This window comes from Geotrypetes seraphini, chromosome 6, assembly GCF_902459505.1.
Source record: "Geotrypetes seraphini chromosome 6, aGeoSer1.1, whole genome shotgun sequence".
Lineage (NCBI taxonomy): Eukaryota > Metazoa > Chordata > Amphibia > Gymnophiona > Dermophiidae > Geotrypetes > Geotrypetes seraphini.
In genome coordinates, this window is record NC_047089.1 from 141,762,449 (window position 1) to 141,782,615 (window position 20,167).

Sequence of the window (20,167 nt, forward strand, 5' to 3'; positions counted from 1 at the left end):
ATTAATGCATTTCCCTTTTTTAAACCTCTATACCAGTGATTCCCAACCCTGTCCTGGAGGAATACCAGGCCACTCGGGTTTTCAGGCTAGCCCTAATGAATATGCATGAGAGAGATTTGCATATGATGGAAGTGATAGGCATGCAAATTTGCTTCATGCATATTCATTAGGGCTAGCCTGAAAACCCAATTGGCCTGGTGTTCCTCCAGGACAGGGTTGGGAACCACTGCTCTATACCATTTGAAAGAGGGCAAATATCAAATTATTCCCTTCTAGAATTGGATACTTCTTAAATTTAGTAAAAATGTTCTGGCATAAATGTCACACCTTAAAAAAGGAAGTCATATTGAGCATTGGAAAATAATAATTAACTAATAAAAAGAGTACACATTTAGGGCTCCTTTTACTAAGCTGCGATAGCGGTTTTAGTGTGCGGTTAGCGCGTGCAGAATTGCCCCACATGCTTGACGCTAACACCAGCATTGAGCTGGTGTTAGTTTTCCTTCGTAGCGCGGGGGCTTGCACATGCTAAAAACGCTAGCACACCTTAGTAAAAGAGGAGGGTTAATTTTCCCCACCACCAAATTTCCCCATCCCGCCCCACCTGGCTACTTTTTCATGCCAAATGGCTGGAAAAAATTTCTGGGGAGAACACTGGATAGTGATGTGCTTAATGTTTTGTGTGTTTGATTTGTGGCATTATATATTTTACAAATTTGATGTTTTTACTTATTTATGAATGTGGCTATTGTAACCAGCCGAGTATATAAGCAGGATAGAAATTTTTAAAGTAAATAAATAGCTTTGCGGATGGGCGGGATAGTAAATTAAGATAAATTTGAAACTAGAATCCTCTTCTATGAAACTGCGCTAGCAGTTTCTAGTGCGGGGAACTGCGCTGAATGGCCCGCGCTGCTCCCAATGCTCATAGGAATTCTATGAGCGTCAGGAGCAGCGCAAGCCATTCTGTGCAGTTTCCTGCGCTAGAAATTGCTAGCGCAGTTTTATAGAAGAGGGGGTAGGTGTAGTAAACAGTGACTTTGGAAAATTAATTATCCATAAATTAGAATATCTTATATTATTCTCTAGATTTTCAATTTTCTGCCTCAAAAATAAACAGTATTCTCTTTAATGAAGGATGAATTTGCCAGTTGAATACTCTTAATTTGTGCAGTATGTCATTCAAAGTATCCCAATGCTAGTGATTTTATTACTTGCTCCCTGGATCTCCAGCTACTGCATGGTCTGCAATTCTCTTCAGGCCTTACCCTGATCAAAAATTGCAGAAAGTTTTCTGGAACTTAGATTTTCTTACTTTTAGCTCCTTCCCCTATACAGAGTTTTTTGGATTTTTTTTTTTTGCAAACCTTGTACATGAGGATTGCATAGCTGATGTATGCCGCTAAACATGCATTTATTTTTCTATTTGATTAGTACCTTAACAAATACAAATAAATAATTAAACATTGTGACTCGCTTTTCAATTAAAGATATATTCCTCAGCTAATATATACCAGTAGGTACATTTCTTATTAAATTTCAGTTAATCAGACTTTATTCCGTGTATGCTAGCAATTTCTGTTGGTCGTATAGTAGCCCATCAAGAGTGGAAGCCTTCTTAAATGAAAAGTAACTGGAAAAGCTCTGCTTAACTTTGGCATACACCATTTACTTTGGCATACACCATTATAGTTCCATACCTTTATCTCGTGCTCAATTCAGAATGTGATTGCTTCTGTGGGCTCACTCTATTCTATGCCAGATGTTGCTGGCATCACAAAGGTAGCTGCCATATTGAATGAATGATGATTAGGTTCGTGTATACTGAAAGGAGGCTAACAATGTACTGCATAACGGCAAAGCTTCATGCAACTTTTCTAGGATATATAGAACCTCTAACATTTTTTGTTAGCAGGATGGACATGTCAGCTAATATCTTCTAAATCCCAAATTTGGTTTATCAATAACTAAATTATACATTAGAAAACTAAACTTCATACCTGTTACGCCCTAGCTTCTCTTTATCTTCAAAATCTTTTTTTCCTTCTTCTAGAAGCCATTCTCTCAGTTGTGTACTAGTTCCTTCTGGAATTAGATTCTTTCCTTGCAGTTTTGCAACTTGCTTTTCAAGCATTTTCTGAAAATTAACAAACTATTTGGTCACTTCATTCTGCAGACACAATCACAAGTCTATTACATTAACACCTTCAAAAACATAAAATGCTACCAATATTTTTCTCAAAGAAGATAACTAGAACATAATTTTTTTTCTAAGAGATGCAGAAGTCATACAGAATCCACATACAACCTCAAATTAAAATCTAATTTGAATAGTACATTTGAAAGTATTGATAAATAAATGGTCACAGCAAGAACCAGGTGAAATTTGTATTTATTGCCAATTCCCTTCTAATCCGGTTATTTGGGTTATATCTCCCTACCAACAGATGGAACCAGAGAATAATTTCTACCCTGGCTCAACCTCCTGCTATAACAAGTGATGAAGTTGAGCCAGACAGCTAGTATTCTATTAATAAAACTAAGGGACTAGGGCAACCATAATATTCATAACAAAGTTGACAAATCACTATGATAGTATTGCAGAATGATCTGCTTAAGTAGATGGATGACAATATATGATATGATATGGATACTTGTCATTGGCTGCTTTATATTGTAGTTTTTTTATAAATGTTTTTATACCAAGAGAAGGAATAGCAGCTAAAGCACTGAGCTCCAGATCCAGCTTTTCTTTTGCCCCCCACCCTCCAACCTGTGCTGGCATCTTTGAATACATCCATGCTACTAACAGCAGAATCGTTTTCCAAAGTAACTCTGCTTCACTGTGGAATAGTCAGCAATCAAAATGATATCCAAAAACCAGGGCAAAGGTAAAGAGAAGCTCCAGATGGTAGACCTTCCAAATTCTTCTGTAAATTTCACATGGACAGCTGAGATAAAAGCAGAAGTGATGGCAGCAGTAAAAGTCACATTGGATAAGAAATTGCAATCCTTTTTGTATAAAACTGAAGCAGTCTATGATCAGTTGGATACCATCAAGCTGGACTTAGGGGAAGATTCTCAAAACTAAAATGTGTCTTTAATGTGCTTCTAAATTCAAAACTAGTTTAAAGTGTTTTCTTTTTAAAGAAGCCTTTAACTAAAAGTTTATTTTTCGGTTGATTCCTATACTCATTGTTTTGTATTAAACTCTGATTATATATCCCCTTTTTTTAGATTTTTAAGTTTGCAAATCCTTTTTCTCACATCATCCTTATGTTCTAACCTAATCTGATTAACACATTTTTTTTATTTTTTTATTGTATTTTTTCTTTTCCCTACTTTCCTACTGTTCCATGTGTTTGTTACCCCAGTTTGTTTTTAATTTTAAAGTAATTATTTTTATTTACGATGTATTTGTGATTTAAGAATTCCAATTTTATTTCTTTGTAAAACGCTTTGTATCCTGAAAAGCGTTTAATCAAATAATTTAATAAACTTGAAACTTGAATTTAATAAACTTGAAACTCTAAACCAGTTCCAAACGGTTTAGCGTGCATGTATTTTAGCAGCAGATTATCAAAATGGCTTGCCATAGTCTTTTCTGAGTTTTCTACCACTCTCTGATATTGCCATGCAAATGTAATACAACGAACACATTAATATTAAAATGAACACTCCATGCGGTTCTCTATAATCGCAGAGTGATTCCCTAACCGCATGGGACACATTTGTGGCCAAAATATGATGACAGGTCTGATATGTTGTAGCCTTACTTTTTGATCAGTGCCTGAGCACTGATTGCCTCAGCCACTGACAGGAAAGCACAGTTACTTACCGTAACAGGTGATATCCAGGGACAGCAGACAACTATTCTCACATGTGGGTGACGTCATCCACGGAGCCCGGATGCGGACAGCCTCACAAGCAGACTTGCTTGTAGAAAACTTTGAAATTTCGAGTCTGCTGCACCGCACATGCATGAGTGCCTTCCCGCCCAGCACAGGGTGCATGTCCTCAGTTCAGATAGCTAGAAGAAGCCAACCAGGGGAGGTGGGTGGGTTGTGAGAATAGCTGCCTGTTGTCCCTGGATAACAACTGTTACGGTAAGTAACTGTGCTTTATCCCAAGACAAGCAGGCAGCCTATTCTCACATGTGGGTGACCTCCAAGCTAACCAGAATGGGATGGTGGGAGTGTTGGGAGAATAAATTTTGTAACATTCTCTGGCCAAAATGGCCATTCCGTCTGGAGAAAACATCAACAATAACGAGAGTTAAAAGTATGAACCAAGAACCAGGTGGCAGCTTTGCCAATTTCCTCAATAGGAGTGGATCTGAGGAAAGCTACTGAAGCCGCCAAGGCTCTGACTTTGTAGGCTGTGTCTCGACTCTGTAGATACAGTCCAGCCTGGGCATAGCAGAAAGAGATACAAGCAGCCATCCAGTTGGAGATGGTACGCTTAGAAATTGGATGTCCCAACTTGTTCGGATCGAAGGAGACAAAAAGTTAAGGAACAGATCTATGTGGTTTGGTGCATTCCAGGAAGAAGGCCAAAGAACATTTACAGTCCAGGGTATGAAGAGCTAATTCTCCAGGATGAGAATGAGACTTAGGAAAAATTCTAATCTAATCTAATCTAAACCTTAGGTTTGTATACCACATCATCTCTACATTCGTAAAGCTCGACACGGTTAACAAGAGTTAGGGTAGAAAGGAACTCCAGAGGGAAGAGGCAAAATAAAGAGAAAATTTAGAGGACTAGAATAACCAGAGAGGGAGGAGGAGTTACATTTTTGAGAATAACTAGGTTTTCAGATGTTTACGGAAGAGTTGGAGGGAGCTCAGATTCCTAAGAGGGGAGGTAAGGTTGTTCCAGAGCTGAGTGATTCTGAAAGGGAGGGAAGAACCTAGTTTTCCTACAAGTGAAACGCCTTTTAGAGAGGGAAAGGAAAGTTTCAGCATTTGGGTGGATCTGGCGGAATTGGGTTTAGAGGAATGAAAGAGGAATGAAGGGAGGGAGGATACCATGTAGGATCTTGAAAGTGAGGCAGGCACATTTGAAGTGGACTCTGGAGATAATCGGAAGCCAGTGGAGCTTGCATAAAAGCGGTGAGACATGGTCGAATTTGCTTTTTGCGAAGATAAGCTTAGCAGCGGTATTCTGAATCCGCTGGAGTCTTTGAAGGTTTTTCTTTGTTAGGCTAAGGTAGATAGAGTTGCAGTAGTCCAGTCTGGAAAGGATGGTGGATTGGACAAGGACGGCAAAGTATTTTTGATGGAAATAGGATCTCACTTTTCTCAGCATGTGAAGGCTGAAGAAACATTTTTTTACTAGGGAGTTGAGATGGTCGTTGAAGGAAAGTGTAGAGTCAATGATGACTCCCAGAACTTTACTAGAATATTCAAGATGCAGAGTGGGGCCAGAGGACAGTGGGATGGAGGTGGGCAGTTGGTCCAATTTTGGGCCGAGCCAGAGAAGTTTTGTTTTAGATTCGTTCAGTTTCATCTGCACAGTGTGGGCCCAGGATTGAAGGTTCAATATACATGAGGATATGTTCACCGAGAGTACGATGGATTGATTGAGATGAGTTTCTGAAACAACTTTAGGTAAGAATTTAGGATGAGTATGGAGGACTACCTTATCATGATGGAAAACTGTGAAAGGTGGATCAGCAATTAAAGCTTGCAGCTCACCGAGCAGATGTGAGGGCAATGAGAAACACCACTTTCCAAGTGAGGTATTTCTAGTGTGACCATATGGCTCCAGAAAAAAGGGGACGGATTGAGACATCCGGGTTTTACTTCCATTGAAAGCAATGGAAGTAAGGAGAACAGATTGAGACATCTTGGTTGCTTTCAATGGAAGTAAAACACGGATGTCTCAATCCGTCCCCTTTTTTCTGGAGCCATATGGTCACACTAGGTATTTCAAATGAGCCGTAGCCATTGGCTCATAAGGAGGCTTCATTAATTGAGCAAGAACCACATTGAGATCCCAAACCACTGGAGGTGGTTTGAGAGGAGGTTAGAAACATAGAAACATAGAAAGATGACGGCAGATAAGGGCTACAGCCCATCGAGTCTGCCCACACCATTGACCCACCCTTATAAGTCTACTGGCCCCCTTAATTCTACTGACCTGCTCTATTAAGTCAATATCCTAGCGACCCTATTCATTGGTATGACCCTCGCAGTGATCCCACATAGGTATCCCATTTATTCTTGAAGTCTGGGATACTGTGGGCCTCGATCACCTGTACTGGAAGCTTGTTCCAATGCTCTATCACTCGTTCCGTGAAGAAGTACTTCCTGACGTCTCCACGAAACTTCCCTCCCCTGAGTTTGAGCGGATGTCCTCTTGTGTTCGAGGGTCCTTTGAGAAGAAAGATATCATCTTCCACCTTGACCCGTCCCGTGATATACTTAAATGTCTCAATCATGTCTCCCCTCTCCCTACGCTCCTCGAGAGTATAGAGCTGCAATTTGTTCAGTCTTTCTTCGTACGAGAGACCTTTTAGCCCCGAGACCATCCTGGTGGCCATCCGCTGAACCGACTCAATTCTGAGCACATCTTTACGGTAATGTGGCCTCCAGAATTGCACACAGTATTCTAGATGAGGTCTCACCATGGCTCTGTACAATGGCATCATGACCTCAGGCTTCCTGTTGACGAAACTTTTCTTGATACAACCCATCATCTGCCGTGCCTTAGATGAAGCCTTCTCCACTTGATTGGCAGTCTTCATGTCTGCACTGATGAACACTCCCAAGTCTCGTTCTGCCATAGTCTTGGTCAAAGTTTCTCCATTCAAGGTGTAATTTCTGCATGGATTTCCATTTCTGAGATGCATGACCTTACATTTCTTGGCATTGAAGCCCAGCTGCCAGATAGAGGACCAACTTTCTAAAGTACGGAGGTCCTGTTCCATAGTATCCTGTAGATTGTAGCCGTTTATGATATTGCATAGTTTGGCGTCATCAGCGAATAAGGTTACCTTACCTTGAAGCCCTTGAGTCAAATCCCTAATGAATATGTTGAAGAGAAGTGGACCCAGGACCGAGCCCTGTGGCACTCCGCTGGTCACTTCCGACGTTTTAGAGAGGGTACCGTTAACCATCACCCTCTGAAGTCTGCCACTTAGCCAATCTTTAACCCATGTAGTTAGTGTTACTCCTAACCCCATCGATTCCATCTTGTTCAGCAGTCTGCGGTGTGGGACGCTGTCAAAAGCTTTGCTGAAGTCAAGGTATACGACGTCCAAGGACTCTCCCGAGTCCAGCCTTCTTGTTACCCAATCAAAGAAGCTGATAAGATTGGACTGGCAGGACCTACCCTCGGTGAATCCATGTTGACTGGGGTCCCGGAGATTCCCCTCATTCAAGATCATATCTAATTTATGCTTAATTAGTGTTTCCATGAGTTTACACATTACTGAAGTGAGACTCACCGGTCTATAGTTCGCAGCCTCAGCCTTGCAACCCTTTTTATGCAGAGGAACGACGTTGACTGTTTTCCAGTCTAATGGAACTTTCCCCTTGCTTAGTGAGAGATTGAAGAGCACGGCCAACGGTTCCGCCAGAACATCTCTCAATTCTCTAAGCATTCTTGGGTGTAAATTGTCCGGTCCCACGGCCTTGTTCTCCTTGAGCCTTGTCAGCTCGCTGTAGACGTCTTCAGGTGTGAACTCAAAATTCTGAAACGGGTCTACCGCAATTTGTTTTGCCTTCAACTGTGGTCCGTGTCCCAGTGCCTCACAGGTGAAGACTGAGCAGAAATATTCATTTAGTATTTCGGCTTTTTCGGAATCCGCCACCGCGTAGTTTCCGTCCGGTCTTCTAAGGCGTACTATGCCGTCTGTGTTCCTTTTCCTATCACTAATATACCTGAAGAAAGACTTGTCCCCTTTTTTAATGTTTTTTGCCAAAGTTTCTTCCACTCGAAGTTTGGCCTCCCTAACTGCTGTTTTGACCGCTGCAGACCTGGTTTTATATTCTACTTTAGTTTCCCTTCTCTGCGTACGTTTGTAGGAAAGAAATGCTGTTTTCTTCTCCTTAATGAGGTGCGAGATCTCCTCAGTGAACCATTGGGGTTTATTGTTTCTTTGTCGTTTGTCTACCGATTTTATGTAGCGATTAGTAGCTTCGTGTATTGATGATTTCAGGTACGACCACATAGCTTCCACATTACCGGTCTCTGCTTGGTCCTGCAGTGTCTGATGGACGAAATCTCCCATGCGTGTGAAGTCGGTGCCCCGGAAATTAAGTACCTTTGTTTTTGTGATTGATTTAGGGAATCCTTTCCTAAGGTTGAAACATAAAATGTTATGGTCGCTGGAGGCTAGCGTATCCCCTACCGAGACCTCTGAGACGCTTTCCCCGTTGGTGAGTACCAGGTCAAGGATCGCCTGGGCCCTAGTGGGCTCCGTTACCATCTGTTTTATTTGTGCACTATTTATGGAGGTCAAAAGCCTCTTGCTGCCACTGGTGGTTGCTGAAAATGTGTTCCAGTCTGCATCAGGCATGCTGAAGTCCCCTAGCAGTACAGTGTCGCCCCGTAGAGTGATATTCTCTATGTCTTCAATTAATTCCGTGTCCATGTCTTCCAGTTGTCTTGGAGGTCTGTATACCACACCAAGATACAGGCATTTATTGCCCCTCTTGCCAGGTTAACCCAGAGGGACTCCCCGGTGTATTTGACATCAGTGATCCTGGTGGTTTTGATGTCTTCTTTAATGTATAGTGCTACCCCACCACCCAACCTGCCCTCTCTGTCACGACCGAAGAAGATTGTACCCCGGTATAGCCAAACCCACCCATGTGAGTCCGTAAACCATGTTTCAGTTATTGCTACCACGTCTAGGTTGGCATCCCTTATTTCAGTTTCCAGCTCTAGAATTTCATAAATTTGGAAATTTCATAAATTTGGAAACCACCAGATGAGCAGAGAGGGGTTTTCCTTCAGTAGGCTAATGAAAAGCAGCAATTGCACTGAGATGGACTTGAATGGATGTAGACTTGAGGCCCGAGGTAAACAAGTGCAAAAGATAATCCAAGACAGAAGCCAAGGCGGTATCTCGAGGCTCCATGTTATGAGAGATGCACCACATAGAAAATCTAGTTCATTTTTGGTGGTAGCATTGCCTAGTGGCAGGCATTCTGGAAGCTTCTAGAATGTCGCAAACAGGTTGAGAAAACTGAAGAGGAGTTATGTTGAGAGGTACCAAGCTGTCAAGTGCAGAGACTGCAGATTGGGATGAAGTAGAGATCCTTGACTCTGTGTAAGCAGAGACAGAAAAACTGGTAGAAGGTATGGCTCCCTGCTGCAGAGCTGAAGTAGAAGGGAGAACCAGGGTTGCCTGGGCCACAAAGGAGCTATCAGAATCATGGTGGCATGATCGTTCTTGAGCTTGACAAGAGTCATGAGAATGAGAGAGAATGGAGGAAATGCATACAGGAAGAGATTCGTCCATTCCAACAGAAAAGCATCTGTTTCAAGGCGATGAGGAGAGTATATCCTGGAGAACTGAAGCAGTTTGTGGTTGTGGGGAGATGCAAAGAGATCTATCTGAGGAGTTCCTCAGAGAAAAAATGTGATGAAGAGGCGAGGAACTGAGTGTCCTTTCGTGAGGTTGCAGAAGACAACTCAACTTGTCCGCCAGACAGTTTTTCTCTCCTTGAATGTAGACAGCTTTGAAGAAGGTGTTGTGAAGGATTTCCCAGTCCCAAACCTTCAGAGCTTCCTGGCAAAGAGGGAGAGATCCTATTCCTCCCTGTTTCTTGACATAGTACATGGCGACTTGGTTGTCTGTCCGAATGATGACTACCTGGTTGTGAAGATGTTGAAAAGCTTTGAGAGCATTGAAGATCGCTCTGAATTCCAACAGATTGATATGACACTGATGATCCGTGCTGGACCAGTGTTCTTGAGTACGGAGACCATCGAGATGAACCCCCCAAGCATAGGTCAAGGAATTTGTCATAAGGACCTTCTGATGAGGGGGTGTCTGAAACACTAAACCTCTGGAGACATTGGAAGAGAGCACCTACCAGTGGAGAGACTGTCTCAACGAAGGAGTGACTGTAATGTGTTGAGAGAGTGGTTCGCAAGCCTGCGTCCACTGAGATGCCAGAGTCCACTGAGGAATTCTGAGGTGAAGTCTGGCAAAAGGAGTCACGTGTACAGTTGAGGCCATGTGACCGAGTAGTACCATCATGTGTCTCGCTGAGAATGAAAAAGGGAAGACACTTTGTGACACAGCTGAAGAAGAGCATCCAGACGCTGCTGAGGAAGGCATGCGCTGACCTGGATAGTATCCAGGATAGCTCCGATGAACTGTAGATTCTGAAAGGGCTGAAGATGGAATTTGGGAAAGTTGATTTCGAATCCCAAACTTTGTAGGAACCAGGTAGTCCGTTGGTTTGCTACAATAACCCCCTGGGATGTTGAATCTTTGATGAGCCAGTCGTCGAGGTAGGGAAATACCTGAAGACCATGGTTCCTTAGAGCTGCTGCTACCACAACCAGGCACTTGGTGAATACTCTGGGAGAGAAAGCCAGACCGAAGGGCAGCACTCTGTATTGATAATGCAGATTCCCCACCCAAAATCTGAGGTGTTGACGGGAGGCTGGATGAATGGGAATGTGAGATCCAGAAAGCATAACCAGTCGTTCTGCTCTAGAAGGGGATAAAGAGATGCCACGGACAACATTCGAAAATTTTCTTTGACCAAAAATTTGTTGAGAGCCCTGAGATCTAGAATGGGCTGCAGATCGCCCGTCTTCTTCGTAACAAGGAAGTAATTGGAGTAAAACCCCCTGTTCTGCTGGTCCAGATGAATTGGTTCGATGGCATGGAGACAAAGCAGAGCTTGAGCTTCCTGAAGAAGAAGGGCGGTCTGGGAAGGATACTCTCTTGGAGGAAGCTCTGGTGGAACCTGAGTTAAATGAAGAGAGTATCCTTCCCTGATGATGGTCAGTACCCAGAGGTCGGATGTAATTAACCTCCATCGATGGTAAAAAAGATGAAGACAACCTCCTATAGGGGGAAAGAAGGCAGAGTCAGAACGGTGGAGGTTATGCTCGAGGCCCCCTCTTACCTTAGTTTTAGAAAACTTCTCAAAACGCACCTCTTCCGCGAACAGGGCTTTTAATCCCCCTTGCCCCCTGCTTCTCCCCTTTCCCACTCTCCCCCGTTCCTTCTGCTCCCTCTCCTCCCCCCCTCTCCACACTTGGTCTCACTCTCATTATCGCTTACCTACTCTACCTTCTGTCTTACCGCTACCTCTGCTAAATCTCAGTATAGAGTTCCCCACGCCCCCCTCTTCATTGCCTGTAATTTTGTTAAAATTTTGTAAATCCGTGTGTCACCGTGGACCTTAATTAATGAATGTGAACCGCCTAGAACTTTTTGGGTATGGCGGTATACAAGAATAAAATTATTATTATTATTATTTTAAACAGTCAAAAAGGCTGAGTAGCCTTAGGTGCAGCAGAAGGTTGAGGTTTTTGTTGCTTCTGAGGCTGCTATTTTTTAAGAGGAGGGCGATTGTAAGGAGCCGTCCTCGGAGCAAAACGCTGTTGATAGATAGGAGCAGGACATATAGGTTTGGCAGGAGCTGGCTTTGGCTTAGGTCTGACAATAGAAGCAAAGGATTTTTCATGTTCAGACAATTTCTTAGTGGCCACCTTGATAAATTCATCAAAGAGGTCATTGCCTGCACAAGGAATATTAGCTAAACGATCCTGAAGATTAGAGTCCATGTCAATGGTATGAAGCCAGGCAAGGTGACGCATGGCTACAGAGCAAGCAGCTGCCCGGGCAGACAACTCGAAGGCATCATAAGATGACTGGATGAAATGTAATCGGAGATGTGATAAAGAAGCAAGGATTTCTTGAAATTCAAAGTGCTTTTGAGTATCCAAATAAGTCAAGAATTTTGGTAATAGAGAAATGAGGAACTCAAAATAAGTAATAAAATGAAAATTATAATTGAGGATTTTAGAGGACATCATGGCATTTTGATACATGTGAAGTCCGAATTTGTCCATAGTTTTCCCTTCTCTTCCAGGAGGAATGATGGCATAAACCTTGGAAGGATAGGACCTCTTCAAGGAGGACTCGACTAGCAGGGACTGATGAGATAACTGTGAGTTGTCAAATCCTTTGCGATGTACAGTTTTATACCTAGAGTCCAATTTACCTGGAACAGCCGGTATGATATAAGGTGTCTCCAGGCATCGACCAAAAGTCTGAGACAAAAGCTTGTGAAGAGGAAGCTTAAGTGACTCTGCCGGAGGTTGAGGAAGATGCATGACTTCGAGGTACTCCTTAGAGTATTTGGAACCAGCATCTAATTGAAGATCCAAGTCAACAGCCGTCTGACGAAGAAAAGATGAGAAAGATAGCTGATCCGCCAATGCTTTGCCTCGAGAAGGACTCGAGGACGTCGAGGCAGCCTGGGTCGAAGATGAAGCTTCGGCAGGAAAAAAGGCATCAAAAGAATATGGAGACTTGGACGAAGCAATCGAAACCACTGCATCCTCGAGGTTTGGAAGTGGAAACCTCGAGCGATGAGTCGGCGGTCTAGTCGAAGTAGGAGTAGAACGAGGCTTAGTTGAAGAGGGATGTTATTTAGAAGAAGAACTATGCCTGAAAGTATGCCTCGATCGTCAGTGAGAACGGTGCTTGGAAGCAGATCTCGAAGATCGAGGAGACTTCTCCTCAGAGACAGAAGCAGCCGATGCCACCAAAGAATGGATAAGACTGGAGGCTGTAGATCGAAGCTCCAGAGGCTTGATGGAGGAACCTCGATGCACTCCCAAAGACTCTGCTCCTTGTATAGAGTGTGAGGATTCCTGCCGAGGTACTTGCATAGATTCTGTTCCTTGCTTCATGTGCTTGGATACCAGACCAGACACTCGCAGAGACTCTGCTCCCTGTAAAGAGTGTGGAAGCTCAGACTGAGGCAAAGGAAGTGGCTCAACCTCGCGGGAGTCTGCTGAATGCCCAGACTGGATGAGAGGAAGAAGCTTCGGTCCCATATTAGTAAGGAACTGAATGAATTGCTTCTCCAACATGGTCTGGAAAGAAGCCGGTAAGGATGGATCTGCATCTGAAACCGGACCACCTGCTTTGGCTGGAGGTTCCACCGAGGCAGTATAAATGTGCTTCGACTTAGAAGTATTAGGCACTTTAAGCACCAAGGCAGGCAGGAGAGGAATCTAGGAAGCCCAGTTGGCAAACTAGTCCCCAGAAAGACAGAAGCCTACATACAAGCCGTGAGGAGGAACTCCACCAGGAAGGAAACAAGGAGACATGTGAACTGGGGAGACAGGTAAGCAACTTGACAGAGTAACAAGAGATACATCTTCTTCACTCTGTGGAAAATGAAAAACTGATGACCTCGCAAGCTGGCGTCGGGCGGGAAGGCACTCGCGTATGTGCGGTACGAGCAGTCTAAAAGCTTTCAAAAGCTTAACGCGACCCCACACTTTTCACTGTCCATACCGGGGCTCTGTGGATGACGTCATCCACATGTGAGAATATGCTGCCTGCTTGTCTAGGGATAAAGACTTTTGCAAGATTGTGTTTGGGGTAAGGCAGTCACAGCTCAGGGGCCATGTCTTGGATCCTGTCAGCCATAGGCCTATCTCAGGACTTCTGTTTAGCGAATAAAGAGACTGTTTTCTTATGTGCCCAGCCCTATGAAGTAACAGGACCTGGGGTTTTAGTTTTACCTTCTATGAATGCATCTGGCTGTATTTGCACTGGAAAAGAAAATCCAACGGAATCTGCAGTAAACAAACAGCAAGCAAAAACAAAAACAAAAACTGCAGACCATGTGCAAGATGTAGGCACTGTTTATTACAATATTAATGCAGTATGGTAAATATACCACCTTATTACCAACCAGTGGACCTAACACGGTCCGTGTTTGGGACAACACCTTCCTTAGGGGTCCGTGGTGGATAAGGTATATAAAAACCGCATTGACCAAATCAAACAAATGCCGTTCTGGCTCCAAAGTACAGTGCAGGGGAGAGATATTTTTTTCTTTGGGAGGTATAGGAATTTGTGCTAAAGGCCCAAAATTCCTTGCTGCCCCTTTAAGGATTTACTAAACACACCTGCATAGAGATCAAGGAAGGGAAGCAAACCACCCTTGATGAGAGAAGTAGAAGGAAGGAAAAGAAATTCCAAAGGGAAACAAATGGCCTTATGAAGTCAACTCCCAAAGGAATGCCTTTACAGAAAGTACCCTAATGGATCTGTAAAAAACGATATGTCATGCTAGTATGAAGGCTTTGTGAACCCCACTCAAGAGAAAAAAGCACATGTGATGAGGCATATTTCCAAAAGATACCCCAAGCCTCTCAACCAGTCAAAACCAAGACCATCAAGGAGTTGATGTTGAGGGCCAAATACAGCTTGAAGACTGCAAAGCTGTCCCATACCAGAACAACACCGACACCGGTAACTGCAACGACAACTGGTGACACGAGATAGGAGTCAACAAAATCAGAGATGACTCAAGTGAAAATGTCTCCGGAATTAAAAAACTGAACCGGGCAGCACTAGAAGAGATGGTGTTGACAGAACCCAAAAAACTGGATCACAGTTGAACATGGGGATGTCGAGAAGAAAAATCAGACAGCGACCTGGAGGTCAATATGAACTGCAACATCAATCAGAACTGACGACAATAACATGGCGTCGAGAGAGAAGTCGACATCAAGTAGAGAGGTCAACACCAATGAGAAAACATCTACATCATGCTCAGGAACAGTGAAAACACGCCGATGTTGATTGAAATCGTGGGCGTGAAAGAAACACTGTTAAAAAGGGAGAATCGGTACCAAAGGATAAAATGCCCATACCAAGGGTCAAAACTCCTAAGATGAACAAAGCCGGTATCAAGGCACACAGCGCCATTGGAGCAGACAGGAAAGGAGACCGGTACCGTTGGTCCATGACCGGTACCGATGGAGTCGGTGGCAAGCAGAGAGAAAAGGACACTGGTATCATTGGTCCATATCTGGAAACGAAGGTGTTATTGCCAAGCAGAGAGAAAAGGACATCGGTATCATTTGTCCAGGACTGGTACCCATGATGTCAGTGCCCAGGAAAGAGAAAAGGACACCGGTACCATGGTCCATGATTGGTACCGACAGTGTCAGTGGCAAGCAGAGAGAAAAGGACACTGGCACCGTTGGCACCCAGAGTAGAAAGGAAAAAGCACCGGCACCCAGGGCCTATGACCGGTATCATCGGTGCCGCTCCTGAAGGAGAACGAAAGAACACCGGTACCCATGATCCCTGACCAGGACCATTGGTGTCATTCCAGAGCAGGAAGAAAAGGTCGACAACTGGTACCATAGATGTGGCTCTAGAATAGAAGAAAAGAACACCGGTACCTTTGTCTCATGATCGGTACCATCGGTGTGGCTCCACGCTTCCAAGATGAACATGCCCATATCAAGACAGTCATCGACATCAAAGCGGAGCAAGATATAGGCCTGGAAAAAGGTCGTCAGGATTTGACTCACTGCTACAATGACCAAAGTCAGCAGGGTTAGACTCACTGCTACAAAGAAGTCTAAAGGAGAAAAACAACTTACCAAAGAAGAAGCGTGCAGTGCAGACTGGAGAAGCAGTGCCGGAAGTATGCCAGATACAGGATCACTAGTGTTGTCTGGGGCCCGATTTCTGGTACCCAATTCCTGATACCGGATCACTGGCGTCGATCGGATCACTGGCGCCGGATTCCCGGCGGCATCAACGGGAACCTGCTTCTGGAGAAGACACATGAAAATGTGCTGAAGAGGAAAAAAGCAAGGGAAGAAAAAAACGACAAGGCCGAGGTCCTGAGATTGCTAAGATAACAGAAGAATGTCGGTGAAGACAAGTTCCACCACCAAACAACCGCATGGAGAAAGAGTGGGGAGGAAAAACCAGCCTGGAACAAGAGCCGTGCAGAGGGGAGAAAAGAAAATGGCGATCCATAAGGCCTCACAAGGCCAAACCGACAACAGTAAAGAAAAAATAAAGTTTAATTGTTCTTTTTTTTTTTTTTTGAGTATGAACTTAGGAAAGAAATAAAAGAAGATACTGACAAAAAGTCAGTAAACCGAGAGAGCAGGAAGGCAGCGAATGAAAACATTTTCAACAGCCGTTGAAACGCGACTTCTTACCTCCGCGGAAACTAAGAAACTGAGGGAACGCATGCCTCGTTGGGCAGGAAAGCAAAACTAAAGGGCCCTGAAATGGAAATACTGGCCTAGGATTTCAAAACGAAAAAACTGCCAACGTTGAGTCTAAATGTGGATATGAAAATACGCCTCTATAGTGATCCAAATTCTTACGAGGGTCTGGGGGTCCGCTTTAGTCATTCCTACTCCCTCATGGTCACTTGGGCTACTTCAGTTTACTTGGGTCACTCTCTGACAACACAAGGTAAGGCTGCTGGCCAAGCTCTGGCCATGCAAAGGTAAACTTACCAGAGCTTAAACAAACTGCCAACATTCATTCCCCTGAGGGTCACCTAGAGAGAACCAGATAGCTCTCTCTCAAGCATGATTGGCCTAGGGTCCTCTCTACTAGTATCTTTTCTGTTGAATTTGTCTGTATTATTTAACGTGATTTTGTATGTGATTTTGTTCCTTGCTTAGATTTGTGGATAAGCGGGTTATAATTTTAAATAAATAAATAAGAGAGAGTGTGATCCTAGGTATTTAGTTCTAAAATTTTCCTGTTCTCATCTCCACCGACTCAGAAGGTTGACTTGCCCCTCTGATTTGGATTCTGCACTTCTTCCATGCTCCCGCTTGTCCCTTGAGAATAGGTATCTTGTCAATATGTAAAACATATGCAAATGAGTTGTCTTAACTTCTCCAATGGACTTCACTTCTGAGGTCTAAACGGTGTCATGTCTACGGTTCCTGAGGACGGAAGGTATATTTCGTCACAGCTTCCTTGAGGTCAAGAGCTATGAGAAACTCTCTTGGCTGCATAGAGGCGATGATAGACTGTAAAGATTCTATTCACAAATGTGAGACCCAGAGGCAATGCTTCAGGATCTTGAGGTCCTGAATTGGGCAAAAAGTGCCCTATTTTGGGACATTGAAACAGGTAGAGTAACTTCCCTGTGCCTGTCAGACCAGGAAACCAATGGCCTGTAGCACCAGCAGGGAATTGATGATAGCTTGGACTGCTGCTATTTTGGCACCTGCTTGACAAGGTTAAGTAGAGAGGAACGACCAGGAGAGAAAGCAGATTAACAGTTTCCCTTAACTGTATCCATAACATCCTGTTTGTCTGTCTTGTCTGTTTAGAGTGTAAGCTCTTTTGAGCAGGGACTGTCTTCTTTGTGACTCTGTACTGTGCTGCGTATGTCTGGTAGTGCTATAGAAATATAGTAGTAGTAGAGCACCAATTTTTGCTGTCTCAAAGAATTTCTAGGACCTTCAACGTGATCTTGGCCCACTCCTCCCAGAAACCTTGAAGACGACCACCAACAGGAACACCAATATTGCTGATGCCCTGGTCTATGACATGTGTTGTCCTGAAATCTACTATAGGAGATTCCTTAAAAAGATTGGAAAAAGGACTTTAGTTTGTCCAGGTGCAATTGCTGAGGTTTAATTTCTCCCATCTCTTACCAGGTTACCGAGATCCTCACCAAAGAGTCACTTGCCATGCAAGGGCAGCTTCACCAGGTGCAATTTGGAAGCCACATCAGCAGCTCAATGTCTTAACCAGAGTTGCCAATGAGATGTGACTGCCAAAGACACGCCTGGAGCATGTCAAATAGCAACATCCGATAAATAGGCCAATCCCACTTTCAACTGTTAGGCATGGGGCCTCTTCTACAGCCCAAACCTTTGATGCCACTTCAGGCATGCTTCAGCCACAAAGGATCTATCAATGGTAATCTGCAGATACAGGAAGGGCACCTTAAATGCCTGTTTAAGGCATTCTCTAGTTTCCTATCCTGCAAATCCTTCAGGGCAATGCATCCTTCTAAGGCAGGGTGGTATTCTTAGTGACAGCAGTCACCAGAGAGTCCATTCTAGGTAGTTCAAATTTCCCCATTTCTTCACGCACCAGAGGACAGAGGTTAGCCATGGCTCTACCCACCTTAAGGCTCACATCTGTTGCAAACTCAAAGTAGTACAAGCAATGATTCCAAAGCCCCTTCCTACACAAACCTTAATGACACATCCTCAAAGCAGGTTTAAAAAATATATATATATTGTTCTGAGGAAACAAACAGTTGGGCTTACTCCTGACGACTGGTTCTCCCTCTGTGCACAGCCTCCAGAATGCCCACCATAAGAAAAATGCTCACAACTCTTCTGTTGTTCCTCTGTTGTTTCCTAATCTAACTACAATGGTAAGGATGACATTTTCCTGCAGGGAGAACAAGAAACACCAAGACCGGCATTCCAGTCACCAAAAGGACCCAGGAGAAGGCCACGGCCTGCGTACAGACGGAGAATGACCCAAGATGATGGACAGAGGTCTCTGTGCAGACCGAGGCCATCCCCCAGCAGTACACTACAGTCTCTACGCAGACAGAGTAGGTGGACCAGCTAGACGGAGACATCTTACAGGAACTGAGGAACCTAAGGGAGGAGGTGAAGTGCTTGAGAAGCATCCGAGAGGATGAGGCCTTCATCGACGGAGTCATCCAGGAGCTGTCCCAAATCACCAAGCAGGTGCAAGGCAAGTCCATCCTCGAGACGCCCAAACCTTCAGCCTTGAAACCAACGATTGGGGTACAGGAAATGGCTGGAGACGCTGATTCCTGGCAGCTGGTAATCTCCTCCACAGGTAAGCATAGGAGACACCCCCCCCCCCTTTTTCAATTTCTTCATCTTCTTCTTTTTCTCATCAACAGGGCAATTTCACATCAACCCCACAACTCACCCTGAAGAATAGATTCCAGATCTTACAGGAAGGGACTGCCGACGAGGAACAGGATGAGGTCCAACTCATGGCTCCAGTTCCGGGGACAACTGATCGGCTCCCCCCGAAGAAGCGCAGAGTAGTAGTCATTGGGGACTCCATGCTGAGGGGCACCGAGGGACTAATCTGCAGACCGGATATGCAGTCAAGAAAGGTTTGCTGTCTGCCTGGAGCAAGGATCTGAGATGTCACCGCCTGTATAGATAGACTTCTCATGCCCTAGGACCACTTCCCCATGCTTCTCATCCACGTCAGAATGAATGACACTGCCAGGAACACCCCAGAGAATATACCTATAGACTTTGGAGCTCTGGGTGAGAAGCTAAGGCAGATGGGAGCTAAGGCGGTGAGAAGCTAAGGCGGATGTGGTCTTCTCCTCGATCCTCCCAGTTAGAGGCAAGGGAAGAGCCAGGGATGAGCGTATCCAGAGGACCAACGAGTGGCTACACGAATGGTGCAGGGAGATGAACTTCGGATTCCTGAACCATAGAGAGGCATTGCAGGGACTTCAGGGACAAGACGGGCTCCATCTAACCAGCAGAGGTAAGAACGTCTTCGGACACCGACTAGCCCGCCTACTTCGTAGGGCTTTAAACTAGGTAAGTTGGGGGGAGGGTAATAGTGCAGTAAGTAACTATCCTGAGGAGAGGAGTCGCAGCTCCACTTCTGAGTCCGAGGTAAGTACTCATATTGCTAATTATTCTTTAGGAGCCACACTAACTCAGATGGGAAACTCCCCAAAGGGACCTAGTAATCATAAGGTATGGAGGGCTATGTATGCTAATGCACACAGCTTAGGCAACAAAATTCTGGAATTGGAGACCGAAATAATGAATGCTGACCTAGATGTGGTGGCGATTTCCGAGACTTGGTTCACGGACTCTCATGGGTGGGATATGGTTATACCAGGTTACAACTTACTTTGTCAAGACAGAGAGGGCAAGTTAGGGGGATGGGTAGCACTATACACCAAAGATGACATCAAAACTACGAGAATCACAGATATCAAGTACACATGGGAATCCCTCTGGGTAAACCTGGCCAGAGGCAACGAAAAATGCCTGTATCTTGGTGTAATATACAGACCTCCAAGACAACTGGAAGACAAAGACACAAAATTAATCAAAGACATTGAGAATATCACTTTACAGGGGGACACTGTACTGCTAGGGAACTTCAATATGCCGGATGCAGATT

The 20,167-nt window shown here is 44.3% G+C and overlaps 1 protein-coding gene across 1 annotated transcript in view; it reads right to left on the bottom strand.

Moving 5' to 3' along the window:
* LOC117362913 (fibrous sheath-interacting protein 2-like) overlaps positions 1 to 20,167 on the bottom strand; it is a 655,319-nt gene that overhangs the window by 370,210 nt on the left and 264,942 nt on the right. Inside the window, exon 5 of the mRNA XM_033950005.1 lies at positions 2,001 to 2,137. Coding sequence (XP_033805896.1) covers positions 2,001 to 2,137 — 137 coding nt within the window. The remainder of the gene's footprint in view (positions 1 to 2,000; positions 2,138 to 20,167) is intronic.